The sequence below is a fragment of the Sceloporus occidentalis genome, unplaced genomic scaffold (assembly GCF_023333645.1).
Source record: "Sceloporus occidentalis isolate IW3139 unplaced genomic scaffold, rSceOcc1.0.p SCAF_5, whole genome shotgun sequence".
NCBI lineage: Eukaryota > Metazoa > Chordata > Lepidosauria > Squamata > Phrynosomatidae > Sceloporus > Sceloporus occidentalis.
The window spans coordinates 79,639,537-79,663,273 of record NW_028316985.1 but is presented as its reverse complement, the minus strand read 5'-3'; the positions used below and the strand labels follow the sequence as shown (position 1 = coordinate 79,663,273).

Genomic DNA, 23,737 nt, shown 5'->3' with positions numbered 1-23,737 from the left:
AACTGTAGTTTGTTGTGTGGCACCAGAGCTCTCTGACAGAGAAGGCTAAATAGCCCCCAAAACTACAAAACCCAGAGCCATGGTCATGGCAGTTAGGCCCAAAACGCACTGCAGAAATAATCCAGTTTGAGGCCGCTGCTTTAAATCCATTTTTTTAACCTGAGAGGACGCCTCTCTAGGAATCTCTAGGTCCTCCAGCGCAACTCTGTGGTCAACGTCCGATAGACACTGGCCATAGAGTTTCGCTGGAGGAGCAACAAATGCCTAGTAGAAAGTATTCTCTCTAGGAATCTCTAGGTCTTTCAGTGCAACTTTTAGTCAAAGTTGACCATAGAGTTGCGCTGGAGGACCCATATATATTCCTAGAGAGTCTCACCTACGGGGGGAGGGGCAAGTCCCATAGAAAGAGTGATCCTGATTGGGCGGTTAGGAACACACCCCCAGCAGTGTTCTCGCTCGCGATTGGCCGCCGTCGACAGCTGGTTTGTCCCAGCCAATGGCGAGAGGGGTTGTTGCGGAGGTCTCAAAATGGCGGCGCTCTCAGAGCAGGAAAAGGGAGCAGGGATGGAATAAAGGCCGCCAGGTTCGGCCTCGGAGGGAATAAAACGGCCGAGTCGTGGGTGGGATTGTCGGCTCGGGGGTCAGCGGTCCAGGCGTTGGCGGCGAGGAAAGGAAGGAGGGCTGGGAAGGGATGGGAAGATGGCGAGCGAGGCGGGGAGGAAGCAGTTCTGGAAGAGGAACGTCTCCCGGGTGCCAGGCAGGTGAGTGCGAGGAGAAGGGAAGCCTATATGTCTGGGTCTCTGCCCTTCTTGTTGCGCGTCTTTAAGTCGCTTCTGACTTATATGGACCTATCCTGGGGTTTCCTTGGCAAGGTTTGTTCATAGGTTTGCCATTGCCTTCCCTTGAGGAGGCTGAGAGAGTGTGACTTCTTGCCCAAGGCCACCCAGTGTGTTTCATTTCATCATCAACCTGGGAATTGAACCCTGGTCTCCAGAGTCATCATAGCTCAACACTCAAACCCACTAAGACCAGACTGGCAGTGAGTGACCTTAGTCCTGGAGGTCTTTTTCTGCTACGACTCCTAAAGCTTGGAATGACCTGCCGGAAGAGATTCGCCCATTATCCTTATTGGAGGCTTTTAATAATATTCTGTTATTATTATTACTATGCCACTCAGGCTCATGTGTGTGATGCCACCTTTTCTTAAGGCTGGAGGCTTTCCTAATAGAGGTGCTTGCATCTGGAGTCATGGCAGTTAAGGTTCGAAACTTGATTGTCTCTCTCTGTTAGGTCTGGGTTGGAGGAGGACATACGCTCATCCCTCCATAATAGCAGCTTTGATATTTGCGGATTTGATTATTCACGGATTTGGTTAATATGTTCTCTCTAGGAATATCTAGGCCCTCCAGTGCAACTCTGTGGTCAACTTTAACTAGAGACTCCTAGAGAGGACATTCCACTTGGCATTTGTAGCTCCTCCAATGCAGTTCTATGGTCAGTATCTGTTGGACGTTGACCACAGAGTTGTGCTGGAGGACCTAGAGATTCCTAGAGAGGAGTCTTTCTCTCATGTAAAAACATGATGTTTTTGTTATTTGTGGTTTTTCCATCTTCATGGGGGACTTGTGCCCTAACCCTAGTCAATATGGAGGGACAAGTGTAATTTCCAGATCACACAATATATATAGCCAAGTCCTTTCCAGGCAAGCATTCTCTGAAGAGGCCAGCCACAGATGCTGGCGAAACGTCAGGAAGAAACTCTGCTAGAACATGGCCACATAGCCTGAAAAACCCACAAAAAATTGGATGCCAGCCATGAAAGCTTTCGACTTGACAAGTGTAATTTCATTTTTATTTCCAAAATAGGTCATGTTTACTTCATGATGGGTTGCTCTTCTGCCACAATACATACATTTGGTTGTTCTAATAAGGTTTCACAGGATTCCTTGTTTTGACTGTAGGTATCCAAAGAAAATACTGCCATTGTGTGCTTTCACAAAACATTTAGCAGAGGGATGATAAAAATAGTTTTATTCAAATTCCTGGCCTTGCTAAATCAGAACACAGATCTGTTGTGTCCTCTCTGTGTTTGTTTGTGCCTTCGTAGCCTAGTCTTACAAGGCTGTATTTTTCCAACCCATTTGTTTGTTCATATTTCATTGTTAAACTTTTTGCGTGGCCATATAACTTTCATTTGAAAAATGCAATAGCTCCCATTAGTGACGTAACAGGGAACAGGTGTGTTATGTGCATTATAAACACACAGCATATCTTTTTAGGACCCTGTCGTAAAATGTCTTTTAAATCAGTGCTTCTCGGGGTTTTTCTTTTTCTTTTTGTCTCCCAATTTCAACGTATTCTTGCTAGAGGTTTAGTACCAGTACTTCAGACATGGATGGGAAATGTGTGACCCTCCAGAATTGCTGAGACACGTTTACCTCTTTTGTGGTGTTTTTGTTTTGTTTTCTTTTGCTTGAGTCCCAGTAAAATAACAGTAAAATTAACACCAAACTGCACTGTAATGAAACTTTGTTGGCAGTAATTTTCACATCATGGTCAAATAATAACATCTTTTAACCTTATCTCAGAGGCCTTTTAAGATGTTAGTTTTAGTTTTATACTGTTTAATCTTGCTTTAAGGGGGGGGGACTGTGTATATATGGATGTATTTTAGCCTGTTGTACTAAAATATCCAGAGCATAAAGGTAATTTTGCAGGAAGAAGAGTAAGTGAAAGAAAAGAAATGTGGTCTGGCCTCTAATAAAAAAGTTAATAATTTTGATTGCTTGGCAAAAAGCGGGATAAAAATTTAAATTTTATTAATTTTTTAATTAGAGGCCAGACCGCGTTTCTTTTCTTCAACTTACTCTTCTTCCTGCAAAATTACCTTTATGCTCTGGATATTTTCTATTCAGCTCTGTGCATCTAGGTATATCTGCTGTTTTGGTAGCATTATTTGTATGTAGAAGGTTCTGATACTGTGCTGATGAGATTGTTAAATTATTATTATTTCTTTGTAAAATTATTATTATTTCTTTGTTAAATCTGTATCTTGCTATTCTGTGGCTTCTATGGCTCTCCTCTTCCGCAGATTATCTTTAAATCAAGAACCCTGTGAGACAGAAAGAAAGTTTGACCCAACGTCACTAAGGCAGTTTCACTGAGCAAGGAGGACTTGAACTAGAGTCTCCCAAACCCCGGTTCAGCACTCTAGCCATTAAACCACAGTGCCTCTCCAGTGTTGAACTATTATTTTCCAACTATAATAGATATACACTTCTTGCCCCTTTAAAAGTTGTGTTAGCGCCCCTATTAGAGTTTCAGCAAAGTGATACCTGTCCCATGTAGCTGGGGAGTTCTTAGAGGTGTAGTCTAAAGCTAGTAACTTTCCCATTCTCTGCCCTTTTAGACATTTCCTGTTGGTATTCAGATGAGTGACTAGTAAGTGGGTCTTGGTGCAGATATTTAAGTTTCCAGTAAAGCCCAAGGGTAATGCTGCATCAGGGGGATTGTGAAAAGTGTTGTGATATGTCCCATGACCTCTGGGTCCCAGCTCCTGGCTCATTTCAGTCTGTCGTCAATGACGAACTTGGATAATTACTTCCTGGACTAGCACATCTAGAATTCCCCACACAGTATGGCTAGAAACATTTTCAAACCCTGTATTTATGGCCCTTCTCTGACAGCCAGACAGAAGACTTCTCATCTCCTGAGAGGCCCATCAGAAGATACTTGGGTGTGGCCTTTCACACCTGAAATTGGCCTTGATTCTTCCACCCCTGAGTTTCTACACATGCCACTTTGCCTCATGATTTGAGTGCAGGCAAGGCCAGAGAAGTGACTCATGGAGGGAGGTAACTGGTGACACCCTCAGATTGTTGTTAGTTGCCTTCAAGCCAACCTCAGCTTATGGCAAACCTGTGCATGAGACATCTCCAAGTCCCTCTGTCCTCCACTGCTCTGCTTAAGGCTTGTAGATTTGGGTCTGTGGCCTTCCTAATTGAGTCTAGCCATCTGCCATGCGGTCTTCATCTTTTTCTGCTACCCTCTACCTTTCCTAACATTATTGTCTTTTCTAATCAGTCATGTCTTCTTATTATGTGGCCAAAGTACGATGGTCTCAATTTAATCATCTTGGCTTACAGGGAGAGTTCAGGCTTGTCTGATATCAGTAATATATTGCATTATCCAATTCAATCATTCTGGTGTTGACAGGGCCAGCCCTACTATTTGGCAGAGTGAGGCAATGGCCTCAGGCAGCATATGTGGAGAGGTCAGCTGTGGCAACTTACATACTAGCTATTCCATTTGAGCTCTGCCATATTTCCTTTTTCTTAAAGGAGTACTTTAAAAGGACAGAGTTGTCTGTGCCATAATATTTGTTCTTTACTTCAGCTGTGGTGAAGCGTGTTATCCCATTACCAATCTTTTTTTTAAATTATTGTAAGTGAACAAATACATACATAAATTAACAAAACAATAAAACAGAGTAAAATAACAAATCTGACAACTTTGGGTTACAGTTAAAAAAATCAGGGTCTTCTTGAGTTTTGTTTCATTTGAAATAAGCAGTTGTTCCAAAATCTAGTGTTGTCTATCTGTAGATCCCTTTACCAGTCTTGAAATGAAGTTCATTTGCCAGTCCAGTTGGCTTCTGTACATGGGACAGTTCATCATGACCTGCTTCAGTGTGGTCATTTCAGTGATGCTGCTTCAGCACGGCCAGTTTAATATGGCTAGTTGATTGCAGTTGTTTCAGCATGGCCAATACAACACTGCTTTTTCAGTGTGGTGACATTTTCAGTGTTGATTGGAGAGGACAATTCAATGCTGCTGTGTCAGCATAGCAGTTTAAATAAGCACGGCTCTGTTATCAACCACGATCAGAGCCGGCTATCACCAAGCCCATTTCAACACCAGCTTTCCCCGCTCTCACCCTTTCATCTGATTGCTTTCCCCACTCACCTCCTTTCATCTGACTGTCATCCTCACACACCCCTTCACATGATCACTTTCCCTACTCACCCTGTTTCAGCTGATTGTCTTTGGCCACTTTGTCGGGTGCCTATATGAAAATGGGATTGGTGATAGAGCAGTGCTGAAACAGCTGCTTGATTAAATTGCCGTGCTGAAAGAGCAGCATTGAATTGTCTGCTCTGGCCCTGAAATCACTGTGCTCAATTGACCATACTGAAACTATTGCAATCAATTGGTCCTACTGAACCGGCTGTGCTGAAGCAGCCATGATGAATCAGCCGTGATGAATCATCCTAGACCTGAATAGAAGGGGGGACCATGTTGCCCATTGCTTCCAGTAGCAGAACATGTTCAGCTAACTCTGGATGGAGAGGTGCCGCAGATTATACCTCCCCTAATGGATACTAATAGAGAGGAAGCAAGTCAAACCAGTGGATTGTACAAGGACACCATTGCCAAAATGGACTCTTCTGAGAATAGATATATTGTTCTCAATGGATCCTTGACTCTGGTGTAATGAATTCTTTAAATGTTTTAGTTTAGGGAATTGCTGGATTAGATTACTGGCAGGATTTCGCTAGCCTTTGAGCTATTGCTCTCTGTACATTAGTAAAAAAAAAAAAATGAAATGAAGAGATACTGCTGTTTCATAATAGTACCATAGGATGAGTGCAGAGACAAATTCACTTTGACTTCATGTACTGAAAAGCATTCTCAACTCCTTCTCACTGATCAACAGGCAGAAGATTTAAGTGCACGAGAAAAGTCCTTGGAGCAAGGAATGACATCACTCATTTCCAAAACTCTTGCTCTTCCAAACTGTTTTCTAGCCTTCCTTTAAAGATAACATGATTATTGGAAATGATCTCATCTAGGGAGGTGAAAAGCCCCCAAACAAATTCTGATGCCTTGTCGAGAGGGATTCTTGGCTCTCAGTGTCTTATTTGTGCCATTCTCATTTTAAGTGAAAGGCAATTGAGGGGAAGTTATTGACATAGCAGAGGGTCTGGGAATGAATCCAGGAGATAATTTGCTTTCCTGTGGATGCAAATATCACACTCTGATATGATCCGCTGAGGTTTAAGCAACAGCCTTTTTCCTTTTCAACAAGCCTGCAAGTGCTCCAAAGAGGCAGAGTATAAAAGGAATCAATACAGAAGTAACTGCTTATGGATTTAACAGGAACTTTAAAAAAAATTAGAACCAAATACGTTTTTTGGCTTCATTCTTGTAGGATACCATGGACATCCAGGTTAATGTAACCACAGGACTAATTCAGACTTGCATTCATAAATATTTACTGGGCCATCTGTCTAGCACATGGCTTTACTCAGTCTACTACCTGTGTTGTTTATTGTGGATTTAAATAAAGAAGAGGAAACAAGCTGAGGTTAAACTTGTTTGACTGGTAACCTGGAGATTATTCTTCCTTGACACAACGATCTGACAAGTGCCATTCTTACAAACTTAAACTAATAATAAAATGTATTGAATTGTTGCATCTGTAGCTGCCACCTTCATATCCATACACGTAAAACCCAACCTTTCTGGGATACAGTATTACATTGGAAGGTGCTTCCATTCTTTCTGGGGGATTTCTTTTTTGTAATTAACAGGTGGATGTTCCATGTAGCACTATAATATATCATCTAGCAATACCCAGTCTACATGACCAAGAGTCTTCTGTATTGTATTTGCATACCCTCCAACTGTCCCATATGACAGAGACCATCCTGTTTAATCTAACCCTCTGTTATCCTTCTTGGTCAACTGCTTTGAAAATGCCCCAGTTTCTCTTTCTTCCCCATTTCCTCCTTGGTCTTCAGCTTGCTTCAGTTGCTGCATGCTGAATGCAAAGTGCAGAAGTAGTTTGCACTCAATTATCTCAGTCGGGGATAAAAAGGGGAATCTTGCTCTCCCCAGCAGACACAGACAAAAGTAAACTGCTGCAGCCTCTCATGGCTTGTCTGTTTTGCCATCTTGACCACATACTGAGGTTGTTTGGCTGGGCACGTCCCAGCTTTCATCTGTGAAATGTTGAAGGATATATATTTGTCCAAGGAAAACTCATTCAGCAAACATACTTTCCAGTCTGAATTAAGAGATTCTGATCTGCAGGTCACACTTTTTTTTTAAAAAATTCTTCCTTTTAATAAAAGCAGGGTGATTTGAGAGAAGTAGCCTTCAAATTGCCCTTTGGATAGTTTCTCCCCTTTTTGGGGCAAAATTATGGTTTTTATATGACCCTTGGATAAGTCGAGGGTAAAACTTAGGGAAATGTAACAAAAGATCTAGAAGATGAAGCAAAGTGTCAAAGAACTTACAAAATTATGACAGGCATAACTGTTTTGGCTAAAGGCTGGATGGAAGAGAGATTAGAGGGACGTCAGTGCTTCCCAGAAAGATTGCAATCTTGCATTTCACCAGGGGATAGTTCCCTTTTTAGTAAAAGTTAAAGTAGAGTATTTACGTACATTAAAAAACAATAAAACAGAGTAAAATAACAAATCTGACAACTTTGGGTTACAGTTAAAAGAGCAGGGTCTTCCTGAGTTTTGTTTCATTTGAAATAAGCAGTTGTTCCAGAATCTTGTGTTGTCTGTGCATAGATCCCTTTACCAGTCTTGAAGTAAAGGTCGATAAGTTGACCTAGGTTTTTGGGGTCAATTTTTTGACTAAAATTTCTAGACTTATACATGAGTATTTACAGTAATTGGTTCAGTGTCGGTTTCTATTTGTGTGAAGGCTGGGAAGGCTTCAATTACTGACTTACTTTCCTCTCTCTTTTTTGTTGCACTATACTGTTATTATAAAATTAAAAAGTGGGGGAAGAAAGAGGAAATGAATAATTTTAAAGTCTCTTCCTTCTTACTCTTAGGACAGTGATGGTGAACCTTTTACAGACCGAGTGCCCAAATTGCAACCCAGACACCACTTATTTATTGCAAAGTGCTACGTCCCTCTGGCTTTCTAGTAAGAAACTCTGGCAACCTCTGTGCTAGGGCGACAGTGTGTGTGCCCACAGAGAGCGCTCTGAGTGCCACCTCTGGCACGCGTGCCATAGGTTCGCCATCACTGTCTTAGGACATTGAAGAAAGGCTGTTCAGAAGTCATGGAGAGGCTTTGAATTCTCTAGCTATTGTTGTGGTTAACTGCTCTCAAATTGCTTCGGCTCATGGTGATCCTGTGAATGAGAGTCCTCCAAGACTCCCTGTCCTCAACTGCTCTGCTCAGGTCTTGCAGGCTCAGGCTCAGGGCCTCCCTGACTGAGTCTAACCATCTGATGTGTGGTCTTTCTTTCTACTGCGTGCTACCTCTCCTGGCATCGTTGTCTTTTCTGATGATTTATTTCTTCTCTTAATGTGGCCAAAGTATGACAGCCTCAATTTAATCATCTTGGCTTCAGCCTTGATCTGTTCTAGGACCCATTTGTTTGTCTTTTCCCCCCAGCCATGCCCAGCTAGAAATATGTAACATATTTTTATTTCTCCAAAGTGCTGTATGAAATCATTAATGTAAATTCTGATAACAGATTGATTCTGAAGCATTCTTGATGCCATTGTTTCTGGCATAAGCAGTTGATTTGATTCAAATGTATTCTTCAAGTTCTTCGCCCGGTATCCATTTCCTGAAAGAAAATATTTTATTCAATTATTATTTTTTTAAAAAAATGTACTATGTAGAATGGAGCACTTTTGGAAAAGCATAGACATCGTGGTTTCTCTTCCATCACAAAAGGTTAGTTTGTTTTTAAAGCCCACAAAAATGGAATGGAAGGATTTTTGTTCATTTGTTCATTTCTATTTTCAGCAATCTTATTAGCCATGCAGCATATGAAAGGAAATCTGACAAATTACACGATTGCTAAATTTATGGCATGCGGGGGAGATGCATACCTTCAAGATTAAATTGTGGTATATTTTAAACCAGACGTAGTAATTGTGAGGCCCTTTGGATGTTGTTGAATGAGAACTCCCACCAGATTTAGCAGGCATAGTGGAATGCTAGCACTTAAGGTTCAATAACATAGAGAGGTCTACAGAGTTTCCATCCCTGATTGAAATGTTTTGCTTTGCTGATGAAATGGAGAAAGAGGAGCTAACGTTTTCTCTCTCCAGTGCTAAGTAGCCATGGAGGCTACAGCAATTGTAATGTTTGGAATATGATTACAACTAGAATTGAACCTAAATGTTTTGAACTCATGTTGCTTATGCTAGAAATGAAGTGCAGATGATTAAGCAAATCTCTTCACAGGATTAAAGAGCTAATCAATTGATCTTAGCAGGCTTTAGGTTTTCTGTGTAAATTAAGGTTGTACTAGAAGTGGTTAGTAAATATAAAGAAGATGCTAATACTATTATCCGTTACTGTGCCATAGAATTTAATCCATTTATTCTGTCCTTGCTTAATCTGGGAACATAATTAGTCTGTTGAAGGCCTGGAAACAGGTTTTTTCCCCCAGAGTAAGCAACTTGATTGGGATGTCCAAAGTGACCCAAAGCAGCTTTATTTTGGACTGTCTGTTTGGGCCCAATGTTAATCTTACAGTCCAGCTTCCTGTATTCTACCAGTGAACTCTATCTCCATTCATTTTGTCTTAAAACGGTCATATGAGAAATTATTCATTCATTTATATAGTGCCATCACGGTATATGTCACTTTATAAGCAAAAGAAAGAAAAACACAGTTCCCTGCCCTCTGGCATACAATCTAATTTAGACATGATGCAAAAGAAAAAGAGAAAATGGTAGGTAGAGGGGTGTCTCTTAACCGAAACAGAAGTACAGTAAGTCAAAATCTAGTTGTACATTAATTTGTTGACATTACTGATCAGTAGCTGTCAATTTTTGTTGAGGTACATCTAAAGGAGAGCATTAAAGAAGTAACCTAAGTACTATATGTTGTTTTCCTTCATGTCGTTTCCTACTTATGGTGACCCTGTCACAGAGTTTTCTTGCCAAATTTCTTCAGAGGGGGTTTACCTTTGTCAACCTCTAAAGCTGAAAGACTATGACTTGCCCAAAGTCAGACCCCAGTTGGTTTTCATGGCCAAGCAGAGATTCAGGTCCTGCTCTCCAGAGTCATAGTCTAAAGCTCAAACCACTAAACCATTCTGGCTCTCATAATTAATATGCTCCATGTTAATTTTTAGCTTCTGCACCTTATAACAGTCAGGTGTTATAAGAATGAATGGAAGTCATGACAGAATTTTCACTTTGAGTGTTGTTCAGCTGTGTATTGAAGTAAAGAAGATGACAGCTGGCTATGAAGTTGTCTGGATGGCTGATAACAAGATTGCAAATGAACTCTGTTGTTTTGCATAAAATGTGCAGAGCAGGCTATTTTCACCCTCTTCCTTTTGACATCTCAGCAGCACACATGTTAGTCTTAGTAGAATGGTTTTTCTTTCTAATTTCTTATAACATCAGATGGACGTCTAAGGATGTTAGGAAAAGCATACATAGTTAGCCACAGTCAATTAAGCTTGTCTCAGAAACCTGAAGAGATAGAAGCTTGTGTCTCCATAGATTGTGGTTGCCACTTGCCCAGAAAAAGAATAGCATGGCCTGCACCTGTTCTTTTGAAAGCAGCAGTTTTAATCTTCCATGGTGCTTGATGGCATGAAGAAAAGCATTATCCCCTGCTAATGTGTATGTGTGCGCATGCACTTCTCCTCCTCCTCCCTCCCGGGCTTTTCCCCTGGGGATGAAGCCCAGGAGGCGAGGCTGCGAAGGGTGTGCTTGCCAACACTGCCCCTTTTTCAGTGGGAATAGCTGCTGTCCCAAGGCAGCTATCCCGCTGGAAAAAGGGTGACGAGGATCGATTTCCTCCACCTCTTTCCTTCCTCATGAGGGGAGGGCTATTCACAATTTTTCTACATTCGCTGGGGTCTTGTGCCCCTAACCCCCACAAACGTGGAGGGCCAACTGTTCTTGTATTCATGTCATGATATTACAGGGATCTCACAAACATTTGCCTAGCTGGTGTAGGATGAGCTTACTGGAGTAGAAAAGCATTTGGCCTGATCTTGCATGACTTTTCCTAGATTCTGTTCCTACAAACTCTGTCTTCATGTGGCAACTGGAGAGGGACTCCTCTGAGGTCAATTAGTTGTTATTCTCGCAAACTACCTTAACTAACAGAGCTTCCTTTCTTAATTCAAAGAGACAAAAGTGTGCTTCATTTATCAGACTGAGTTATTTTGTTCCTACTGCTAATTTTTTTTTTTAGCATTTCCAGAGTGACAAAGAAGTAGCAGATTCTCCACACGTGAATCATACTGCTTAAAAAAGTAGTGGAAATGCTACTGTCATTCCCCTTAAAAATGCTTTATGGCTCTTGGTAATTCTAGAAGGGAATTCAGATGTCCAGTTTGGATTTCTGCTGCTGGAAGAATTGCAATGCTTTCTTGACTGCCTTTATGTTTCTTCCTATGCCTTAAAAATTACTTAGCAAAAGTGCTTCTGTTGGGTCCAGACAAAGCTTTTATCACTTTTATTACCATGCTTTATTCATTGAATTTTACTGGGACTATAGGCAACATTGTCCACAGTTTACAATCCTACCTTGTTTTTCCACTGCTTCTGTCTTTTTTTTTGGTACGAGAAAAACCCATTAAGGAGAGAAAGATGGAATAGCTGCACAGTGCTGCCTAATTGCTAGCGTGTGGAGCCTTCCATCTGGAACTACCTCTGTCACTGCAAATGACTTGAGAGAGTGCTTTGTGCAGTTTGGTTAGTCTCCTGCTCTCTGCTGAAAAGTCTAGCAGACAGACCTGAAAACAGAGAGTAATATAATAATGATGTAGATACCCTGTGAGTAGGTTCCATCTAACTACAGCAGAAAGAAAAGGCCATGGCATGCATGTTGCTCCTGCATAAGAAGAGCACCCAAGGAAACTTCATGGAATCTTTTTATAAGAAGAGATGGGAAATGCCTAGCAATGTGGCTTGTGAAATGATAGCAGGTAAGGGTATATGTGAACTGTTCTGCAACCTTATATCTGAGTGGCTGCTAGTCAGATATAAGCCTATTGGTTCATTTATTTAATTAGTCCTGTCTGAGAAAGTTGCCTCACTCCACCTATTACCTTGTTTGCTTCCTGGTTTTTGGCATTGCCAGTATTTCTTAGAATTATTCATACTATTGCTATGCCTTGGAGTTTCTGTTGCTATGGTTATTGTGATCTAAAGAGAGCAGTAAAGGTTTTCCCAAGCAAAACTTCACTTGGACAGTTCTCCCTGAACAGGCTTATTTGCAGCCACTCTCTAAACCAGTAGTACATGCTCCAGCAGTAACTTCACCAAGAAAATATTGTACTGTCTGCTCTGCCAGCACAGTAGGGAGCAACAGATGAGCTTGGTGCATCAGCACCTACTGAGATGGAAGTACTTTACTGCTGAATTTAGTGCTGGGTAAATTGTCAGGTGTGTCAGGATAGGTATGAATATAATATCCCCGTAGAAGTATGTCTAATTTTTCTAGGTTTTCTTCCTGTTGGCAGGATCTCTTGAATATCAGTGAGCTTTCTGCAGTTTCAAGTTATGTAATGTACATCTTAATGATTCTGCAAACAGAATTTGCATCTTTTTTTAAAAACACATCTTGACTGTGTTTCAGTTTTAGGCTTCTGACTGTTCTGTTTGTACTGAGTTTTAGGCTTCTGTTTTGATTGATCAGATTGTCACTGTGACTGAAGAAAAAAATGAATTTAACATTTTGGAAAGACTAAGGATTTATGCATCTTTTATCATTGAATCTAATATCCAGTGGGCTGCTGTGTTCAAGAGAATGCCTCCTCTACAAAAAGGAGGCAGTAAAAAATGGAGATAGCTATGTTCGTTTTGTGGTTGACATGAACACATCACCTCCCAATTAACATTTGACAATGGAAGAAACCTACTCCTTGAGATGTGGTGGCTCAAGTGGTTTAGACGCTGGCTCTGTTGATTGCAAGATTGGCAGGTTGGCAGTTCGAGGCTCAGGTTCCTGCCAGACGTTGGAACAACCTGTTGCTTAAACATTTTAAACCTTAGTGGCACAGCCTTTCCAGCATGGCTATATTTCTATTAGGGAAACCCCATGATCCAGCCATACTTGAGAAAAGACAACATTTCTGGATTTACAGACTTACAATTAGATTTAGAAGACAATACCACTCTTGCCTCTGGGTCCATCCATTTAACTTCATTTGTGAACACCCTGGGATTTCTATAACTGTGACTGGATGCTGTTTATCACTTGTATTCCAAGGGACTTCATTGAGAAAAGTGGTAACCAAATGTTTGGTGCTTTTTGTAAACACTTTTTTTCAATTATTTTTTTTTAAATTCTATTGAACCAACCTATTCTACCTGAAAACTGCAAGGAGGGATCAGCAAATCTTGCCCTCCCTCTCTCCCTCCCTCCCTCTCTGTGTAGACTAGACTAATCTTGGGGACAGGGTCAAGCCCCCCCTTCCACTTGTTCTATATTTCTTGCATTATAATAAGTATCTGGATTGAGGAAATCTTTGCATATCTTCTAAAAGGCAAGCATGCTAATTTGCTGTTTCTTAGTCGTATCAAAAATCTGTTATTTTTTATTATGGTCCTCATCTTTCAGCATGATAAGATGAAAGCACTAAGTGAAAGCTTCTAGTTAACAACACAAACTGACTGGCTCAAGACCATTAGCCCATGCAATATATACTGTAATTTGAGAGAAATGTCTGTCTAGCGCATGGACTGGGGAATATATAGTTTTCCAGATATTGTTGGACAATAACTCACATAATCTCTTCCTGTTGGCCAAGGCTAATAGTATCTGGAGATCCTCACCATCCCTCACCTCTGCTCCAGAACACCCAGCTGTAATTAGTCTGGACTGGACATTTTGGTGGCATGAAAGCCATAGGCAGCAGATCTCCCAGACCATATATTTGATACCATTTGATTACTGTCTTGTCTGTTTGACTAAATAGTATTGTTTTTTTGTTTGGAGAATCCTGATTCGGTTTCTACAACACTGAAATAAGTAAGACATGCGGCCCCAATAAGACTTCTGATTTCCAAGATGGAGATTACTGAGCTATTGCTGAGAGGTCCTGGCTGCTCTCCCGTCTAGAAACCATTTTGCTAGAAACCTTTAGGATTTCATAATGAAGTAATAACAAACCACTTGGTATTATTTCTCGAAGAGGTAATCATAACAGCAGGCTCAGAGGTGGCCTTTTGTTTTGTCCTGCTGCTAGATCAAGCACCAGCTCATGTAAGAGCACAAACAATTAATCATCTACTTCACGGTTGCTAGGCCTAAAGAGGAATGTTGTTCCTGGGCTCCTTTACAGGGTGATGTCTCTTTGTCACATTCGTTGCCATCCTTGCTGCTAAGCTTGACAAGGAAAGCACTCACTCCTATAAAATTTCTGCATGGAGGCGTCCATGTACTACTGTGTAGTGTTTATGAAGCGTTCATCCCATAGTTTTCGCCAATTTGTCCCAAAAGACACAATATCAAAAAGAAAAGGGAAACACTGTGCTAACTTTAGATTTGTCATGCCACCATGTCATAGTGCATTTGCATGTATGGAATGAGAAATCCCAGGTGACTTCAGGAAAGGAAGAGGTACAAGGGATCACATTGTAAATATAGATTGAATAATGGAGCACACCAGGGAATTCCAAATTAAATATGCATGTGCTTTATTGACTACAGTAATGCCTTTGACTGCATAGACCATGGAAAATTGTGGAATGCTCTCAAAGAAATGACGGTACCACTACATTTGACCGTCCTAATGCATAAACTATACTTAGGAGAAAGTTAAAAACCTAAGATACATAGACGACACAATACTACTAGCATAAGGTTAATTTCCTGGAACTAAGGAAAAAGGTGGCCTGTAGTGAAACTAAAGATGGAAGTACACATCTCTGAAGATGGTTTTACTATGAGATGAGGTCAGTAACTGCTTCAGCTGGGAAGTGTGGACCAGCATTAACAATGGCATATAACTGATGAGACTCAAACTAGCATGGGGCTGGAAAACATGTAAACCTTTAGAAGTTGAACTAAAGCTCCCAATGGTTTCAGAAAATGGTATAGGAAGAGTCACATCTTCTCCCTCCTTAATATAGCAGGAAATGTCTCTGTGTAGCTCAAGTGAGAGTTTCACAGGGACATCATTTGATTCAAAACTTATCAGAATACATGTCCCCTCTCAATTACTCTGAGGTGTTCCTATGCAAATCTTGATCAGTGGGTATCAGTTGAATTCTCCAACATGGGTACCAAAGCATCAAGATGCAGCCAAAAATCCAAACCCCAACCCTTGGAAAAGTTAGTTTTTGGAATTACAGTTGCACTGGTTATGCTGTCTCATGGGATGGGAGTTGTATTCCAAAAATTCATTTTTATAGGTTCTGGCCAAAAATAACTTCCCTGCAGCAACTGTTTCCCTTTCTGAACATAACAAATAGAAATTGATCTATACTGCAAGACAAATATGTAAGGAATTAGACAAAATACTTAATATTTTGCAAACGCCTCAAGCAAATGGTGGGCCAGGGTAAAAAAAGAAATAAGGAACAGTAGAATAAAATTCTTATTTGTATTTGAACTATATCTCACTTCTCTGTTGCACTTTAGAGAAGTTTCTCAAAGATGATGAATGACACATTCATATCCTCTGGCTACTTGCAAAATCTCATTTTAATAATCATATATGCTGGAAACAGATTTACAGTACTTCAGTGTCTCACTCGAAAGGATTAATCCTTTGAGCCTTTTCTATTTAGAATGGTTCTGGTTTTTGAGATATTCTGGTTACCCCATCATTCCTCTGGCAGGAAGCGCAGATTCTCTGGTGGTCCTCTGTCAGTATTCTAAGGACATTTCTGGTAATAAAACAGACAGACCCTTGAGCAATTGTCAGGACCTTCCAAGTGGACTGGAAATTGAATTTTTCAAGATTTAGAAACCAAAATGATTTTACATTTGTATTCTTTCCAGGCTATGTTGGCAAGGGCATTAGCAAAGTTACCCAAGTATCACACCCTTCAATGCAGTTTCTATTCCTCTGATACTCCCACAAATTCCTTTGCTCATACTATTCCATCATAGTAAATGCAATGATTGGTATCAAAGCAGAAATAAAAACAATGAGGGGCTTAAATCACTGGGTCTGTTTTTCTTGGATTTGTAATATTTTGGAAGGGCTATACTGTATGTTGGAAGCGACCTGAAACAACTTTACTTAGGACTGGAGCGTGGCTTTGGCATGGCTTGCGGCCTCTTAGGACACATGCATCATTTAAACAGCATACCTTCAAAGTGACCTGAAGCAACTTTATTTTGGCCAGACTCTTTGGGCTTTAATCACTAAACATATCTTCACCTAAAAATGGTGAAGGAAAGACCACACTTTCCCCACCCTGTCATACAGGATCCCTGCCCTACAGCTATTTGGAAAGCTTATGCTATTAATTGTAAATCATAAAAATTAAAACCTGGTGTAACATGTTAGTGTGCATTAAAATATGTTTTTAATGGCTTCAGTTTCCAGAAGCACTTGGAGATCCTTCTTTTTTGCTTCCTGAAGGAAGTATCCATTGGTCTGACTACACAGTCCTCTAAAGCTATATGATACACTTTCTTTGCAAGGCTATTAAAAAAGGGGCATGTGTAAAAAGATGAGGAAGCACAGTTGCAGTCTATATGGGTACAGTTCCATTTCCTTCCTTTGGTGTCCTCGAGCCTCATCCACACAGTTTCTGTAGAGTTTAAGACAGAAGACAGCTTCATTGTAGTAATGCTCATTGGAACACAATGGGCTGCTGTAGGCTACCACTCAAAATGATGTATCAGCCATGTCACTTGTTCCTTTACAACATTAAGGGTGGGGAAAAAATGAACCCTTTTCCATGAAAAATCACTGCATCAACTTTAAGCATGAACAGTGTTGTCCTTCTCAGGGACAGCATTTTTTTTTAAAAAAATGCATTGATTACTCATAGAAGGAGAACAACAGTGAGCATTAACAGGCATTTGCTTGGGAGGCAGTGCTTGTTTATAGATTCATTCCCCCTAGAGTCCCCCTTCCCCCATTTTTTTGAGTGAGGCAGAGTAAAATCCTCTGTGTTTGGTAAGTGGATAAGGCAGAGCCGTTAGTGGCTTTTCTTTCACTTATGCAGAGTGCTTGCCTTATCTCCCCTGGTCAGAAGCAGCAGCATTGGGTAGCATATTTGAAAACCCTTAAATTAGTCATGTCCTGCAGGGGAATTCTGTTGCCACAGTCCCACTTCAGGAGATATTCAAAGCATGCACCAGAAGAAGAAAAAACCCCAAACCCTCCAACATCACCTTCTAGGAGGCTTGGAACTCTAACAAAGCATTCAGAAGGCCAACTCCATCAGGCCCTGCCTGAAAAGAAGAAGGCCCTCCCTCCATCATCATCCAGAGGGAAGGCAAGCCAGCTCCATCAGGCCCTGCCTGAAAAGATGAAGGCTCTCCCTCCATAACCATCCAGAGGGAGTGAAAGGCAAGCCAGCTCCATCAGGCCCTGCCTGAAAAGAACAAGGTCCTCCCTCCATCACCATGCAGAGGGAGAGAAAGGCTAACCAGCTCCATCAGGCCCTGCCTGAAAAGAAGAAGGCTCTCCCTCCATCACCATCCAGAGGGAGAGAAAGGCAAGCCAGCTCCAACAGGCCTAATCAGAATAAGAAGAAGGGCCCTCCCTCCAGTCCCTCTGCCATGGTCTAGGCCTCTGAGGAAGAGAAAATCTACTGGACTTTTCCCCTTCCCCACTGCCATTCCCTTCTGCTTTTATATCTTGTCTTTTTAGATTGTAAGCCCGAGGGCAGAGAAATGTCTAATTAACAATTTGTAAGCTGCTCTGATAGCCTTTTGGCTGAAGAGTGGGGTATAAATAAATAAATTATTATTATTATTATTATTATTATTATTATTATTATTATTATTATATCCCCAATCTACTGTAGTATGATCTCTGACTTGGTGCTGGGTTGAAGTCAGTTTAAGTTTCTGCATTACATTGTGGGGGGGGGTGTGTGTTATTGTGGGATTGTGGAAAGAACCTTGATTTTGCCATTTTATATAAGAGATACCATTTTACCATGCCATTATATTTAATGGGACTTGAGCATCCATTGATTTTGGTACCCCGGATTAAAGGGTTCTGGAACTGAACCCCATTGCAGACCAGGGGCCCCACAGTATTGCATACAGAGGCACAAATGACATCCTGAAGATCATGTTTCAAAGGAGTGGTAAATTCAGGCCAGGTTAGTTTAATTTTGAAAGATATTATTTAAGGGTTTGAACCTATTTTGGAGAAAGAATTCAGTCCTTTGGATACCTTCTAAGAAATTTAAGCCAAAAACCACAGGAGGAAAACAGATGTATTCTTTTTTTAAAGGGGAGAAGGAGTGGGAAACCACACCTGTGCCCATTTTTCTGGATATAGGCCTGCCAATCATCTCTAATATTTTAGCCCATATAAATTCTAATATGTCATGACCCATAATGAAGGTACTTAATCAATGGGATCCAGATGGCAAAACCACACAATTTACCCAAGCCTCAGTACATAATGTGACAGCCTTCTTTCATCAATAATGTCACAAACCAAACACAATGTATCTTATGAAAGTAGCATACACCAAATGAATATTTTATGTATTATTCTTATCCTGTCACTGTTTACTGTCAAATGCAGTTCAGGTCTTTGTGCATGATGACACCCCTGGATTTAATTTTAGTTTATCTAGTAAGACTTTATAACGATTTGTTCATGACCTTGTCACTCACTTCCAGTTAGGTTCCTGATTCAGTTACCGGAGGCAGTTCATATCTCATTAAACTTCTTGCATAACCTCTGCTAATGTGAAAGGTCAGTAAACATTGCAGTGAGTTTATTGAGCTGGGACAGTAACTGAATATTGTGCTATAAGAGCAAAGGAGTAAACCACTGGGCTTCATTTCAATTATAAGAAAATTATTTCATACTTCTCTGATTTATTCTGTCTTACATTCAGTTTCACTTGTTGATCCTGGCAAAGGGCCAATTGGTGGCTTGCCCCCATGAACTCCCATCAGTTTATTTCCCCAACATTACCACAATATAGCATGGTTCTGGAAAAGCTTTATTAATTCATTATGCTTTTAGGTTGCCTAATAACCACATTTCTCTGGTTAGTTTACAAGTGCATTAAAACAACCTATAAAATAACATACAGTAAACTCAGCAGGAGGAGAAAAGAGCAAGATACCATACTACAAAAAGAGTATGAAAACATCACTGAAGAAAATATAAAAGAATGAAGAGGCCTAAAAGAGTAGAGAAAAAAAAGGAAAGAGAACTATTGCCACAAATCAAGTCCCAAAAGATTCTCTACTGTAGTTGGCAAACTCTTTGGAAAACAGCAAAGAAACTCCTTTTTACAAAGTATTTTTATGTCTCCCCAGACCCCCTTTTTCCATTATCTCATGTGTAGCTGAGAAGTTTTTAACAGCATTGACATTGGGAGGATGGTGAAGGAGGGCTGGTGAAGCACAGACTTTCAGTGTAGGTTGCAGCAACAGGTCTGCAGGCAACAATGATGTTCAAGCTGGGGAAAAGCAGGATTTTACTCTAGCCAATCTTATTGTAGCCATGTGTGCCTGCCTACAATAGGGAAGGTAAACAGCAGCTACTCTTAGAATCCATTAGTCAGCATGTATGAAATGCAAAAGGGAGAGCAATACAAGCTCACCTTACCAGCTCCACCCAATATGTTAAAAAAAGCATAATCTATAAGAAAAGTGGTGAGAAAAAATTGTTGCATGCATTTTGGAAGAAGCTTTCAAGTGGTTTCTAGAAGCTTGGAAATGTTTATGTACTCACGCCTTACCTGAGCTGTTTTTGTTTGTTTTTGTTTCACATATGCGTACTGTTAGTTTTGGATAAAAAGTTTGTTGAAAATGAATTCCTTTTCTTTTTTATGGTGTGGGAAACTGTCCCTATTCTTTCAATGTTATTTCTGTCTCTGAGGCCAGAGTTTCTATTAAAAAAGCAATGTCCAGGAAAACAACTACGTTCATAACTCAGGTATATCCGTATATAAAAAACTGCAGAAACACTCATGGCAAGACTAACAACAGGAAGTACCATATACAGTATTTTTGTCCATCCAGCCAGAATGTCACCTCTGTTGAGGGTGGTTCATATCAGTGTCAGTCAGAGTTCCAACTATGCTGGGCTAGAATACTATCAAAGCCATTTAATGTCGTTGGGGTGTAGATGTACAGCTTTTGGCTAAAAGCAAGTTAGTCTTTATACTAGGTTGAAAATTCACCATTATACTCACCTATTTTTTTCTCACTTTTGTTGTTGCTGTTGCATGCCAACAAGTTGTTGAATGGTGACACTAAGTAGAACTTTTCATAGGGTTTTCTTGGGAAGATTTGTTCAGAGGATGTTTCTCATTGTTTCCTCTGAGACTGAAAAGGGATGACTTACTCAAGGTCACCCAGGGGTTTCCATAGCTGGATGGGATCCAAATTATAATTTCTACGAGTCCTAATCCAGCACTCAAATCCACACCATCATCTTTCTCAGATCATCAGAAAACAATAAGGAGAGAAACTCCATGTGGGATAGTCAACTGTTTTTTTGTTTTTTTGAAAAAAACCAAACATGTTTCGGCCTCAAAGATAAAAAGGCCTTCTTCAGGGGCCTTCAGCAAGACACTAAAGTTGAGAACATGCTGTATTTTGGAGAGTGTTCTCAGCTCCAGCGATTTGCTGAAAGTCACTGAAGAAGGTCTTTTCTCATTGAGACTGAAACACGTTGGACTTAAAAACAACAATAACAACACCGAACAAACAGTTGGGTATCTCAGAGCATGTGGAGCTTGTCTCCTTACTGTTTTCTCTAATTTATAAAGCACAGCCTGATTTTCCTTTGAAATTCTTTTCTGCACTCCATTATCAAACATATATTTGCAATATGATCCTTAGTGCCTTTCCTGATCTCACCTTGGACATCTGACATTTCTCACTCCATATACAGGGAAAACCTTTATGACTTAAAATTAGAAAACCACACTGTATAAATTCTAACTAGAATTACTGTGTTTTAATTTGCTTGCTTTTAGCAGAATAAAATGTACAGAATCTGTTCACTAAAGTGATGGTACCAGAGATATAGCTGTATTATATACAGCTCCATCAGGGCTAGCCTGGAAGAAGAGACTCCTCCCTCCATAACTGTCATTTTCCAGCCTGCGAGGGAGTTGACCAGGCAGACCCAGCTCCATCAGGGCTAGCCTGGAAGAAGAGACTCTTCTCTCCATAACTGTCATCTTCCAGCCTATGAGGGAGTTGACCAGGCAGGCCCAGCTCCACCAGGGCTAGCCTGAAGAAGAAGAGCCCTCCCTCCAGTCCATCTGCTTTGGTTCAGGCCTCAGAGGGAGAGATGAATGCTGGACCTGATCCCCTCCCCCCTCACCATTCCCTTCTCCTTTTGTGTCGTGTCTTTTTAGATTGTAAGCCTGAGGGCAGGGAACCGTCTATTATCCCCTCTGTTGTAAGCTGCCCGGATTCCCAGTGATTGGGCGGCAAAAAAAATAAATCCTATTATTATTATTATTATTAAACATTAAATAGGCTTACAGGCATCTAACTCTGAGCTGAGGCTGAAAGTAAGGTTATTCCAAAGAAAGCTATCTGAGTCAGTAGATACTTTACTTTTGATTGGCTTTCCATCCCTTCCTAAATTGGATGCTACCAGATGGGGCGTATACAATGTACCCTGCTTCATTATGCAGACCAGCTGCCACCTTCCACATGCAGTATTCCCATGCTTACCCACTTCTTCTCATCTGCTTTTTTATTCCATAAAACATCCTTAAAAGAGCAAAACATAAAATACCTACAATATTTTAAAAGCTGCTTTTATTCATAGTAAAAAACTTCCAGAAGCACTCATACCTATTTTGTAGAATCTCCTATTTATGTTTCTGAAATTAATTTAAATTCAAGTGTGCTTAGGTCTTGATTTCTTTTTTAAATTTAAATTTTAAATTTACTTGAAGGGCAATGTTTCCTAACCCCCACACCTCATAACTGCACTCTGACTGCCAGTGTGCACGTTTCAAGGAAAGAAAGAAATATTTGAAGGCAATGGGCACAGATATAGTGCCAGTTACCAGCATGCTGGGATAAAGAAAATTCAACAGCTTCTAGTCCTGTGTGTCAAATAGATTAGGAAACACATACTTAGACTTTTTCACCCAATAATCAATATAGAGCAGACTGGGAGCCAAATGCGATTTCAACTTTCTCCATCTAGAAAAACCAGCTGATAGTCTTTTGTCATCCAGAGAGCAAGTACTAACAGGTTCTTGTTTTTTCTCCATATATTTTCCGTCACTCATTGTTTTCTTATAGTCAAACACTACAGAAATGTGCTAATATTGTATTCTTTAAATATGTTATTATTACTATTATACAGTGCACCCGCGTTTTATGTGGGCACGCCATATGTGGCTTTTAGCATACGCTGAAAGCTGCGCCAGGAGAGCCCCTCGCACACCCAGGAAGAACTAATGGGGTGTGTGCTGCTGTGCATCGCGGGTATGAGACCCATTACTTCCTATGGGGCTCCAGCATATGCTGATTTAACCTTACGTGGAGGTATCTGGAACAGATCCCCACATAAAGAGAGGGCCCACTGTATAAAAATTTAAAGAAAATTATTGGAACAGTTTTCTCTCAGGAGCTAAAATAAAACATGAAGGACAGATTATAATAAGTTCCTTTATGCCTTCATGCCCAGAGTATGATCCCAGAAGTGTGACATAATTAACACTCTGTTGTGTAACATGACACTGTGTTGCCACTTCTGTCATCATAGATGTAACTAAGTGCAACTGGCAGCAGTCAAGCAATGCTATGAAGGAACAATAACCTTTCACACAACAACCAGATCCCTTAGCAAAGCACCCCCCTCCCCATTGGATCTTATACTGGCCAGAATCCCAACTGTTATCAATAAATAAGATTCATTGATATTGATTGGGTCATTTTGAACTCATCTGGCAATGCTCTCACTTGTGATTAGATATAGATGACTGCTGAGTTTAGGCAGCCAGTGGGGACAGGGATTGTTCTGGAGGTGTCAAGATGGCAGTACACTCTGCACACTGAGAGGCGGAAAGCAAGTAGAGATGCAATAAGTCCCACAAGTTCGGCCTCTGAAGGAAAGAACTGGTGGCTGTTCTGGTTAGGGTGTCAGTCCAGTCCTCAGTGCTCCAGGCTGTGGTGGCTCCCACTTGGGGAAAGAAGGGCTATGAAGTGATGGAAGGATGGCAAGCAACAGGGACAGAAAGCAGTTCTGGAAATATAACATCTTCCGGGTTCCAGGAAGGTAAATGCTAGGAGAGTATTATGAAAACGAAGTTAAGGGCAGGGATGTATAGCAGGGGTGTGTATGTGTATGACCCTGGGTTTTATTAAGGCTGCAGGCCTTTGTAGAGTTGTTTTGGCCTAAACTGCATTAAATCAGAGAAAATTCCTAGTAAGCATTTATAGTTATGGCATTTAGTGCCACAGGTTGTGGTGGCGACTTTGAAAACAGGTTGAGGGACAGTTCATGCTTTTGAAAGCCTTTCTTTTTCTTTTTCTTTTTTAAAAAAATGAATGTATATATTAAGTCCAATAAACGAAAATGTCCATTGTGCTTCTTTGCAGAGAAATTGCAGGGAAAATTCTTAGTAAA

General features: G+C 40.6%; 1 protein-coding gene across 2 annotated transcripts in view; it reads left to right on the top strand.

Moving 5' to 3' along the window:
• Window positions 1-510: 510 nt before the first annotated feature.
• The window catches only part of TBC1D22A (TBC1 domain family member 22A), a 155,629-nt gene continuing 132,402 nt past the window's right edge, over window positions 511-23,737 (top strand). For both annotated transcript variants that reach the window (XM_089524458.1, XM_089524457.1), the window contains exon 1: window positions 511-761. In XM_089524458.1, coding sequence (XP_089380584.1) covers window positions 700-761 — 62 coding nt within the window. In that variant the 5' untranslated portion in view covers window positions 511-699. The remainder of the gene's footprint in view (window positions 762-23,737) is intronic.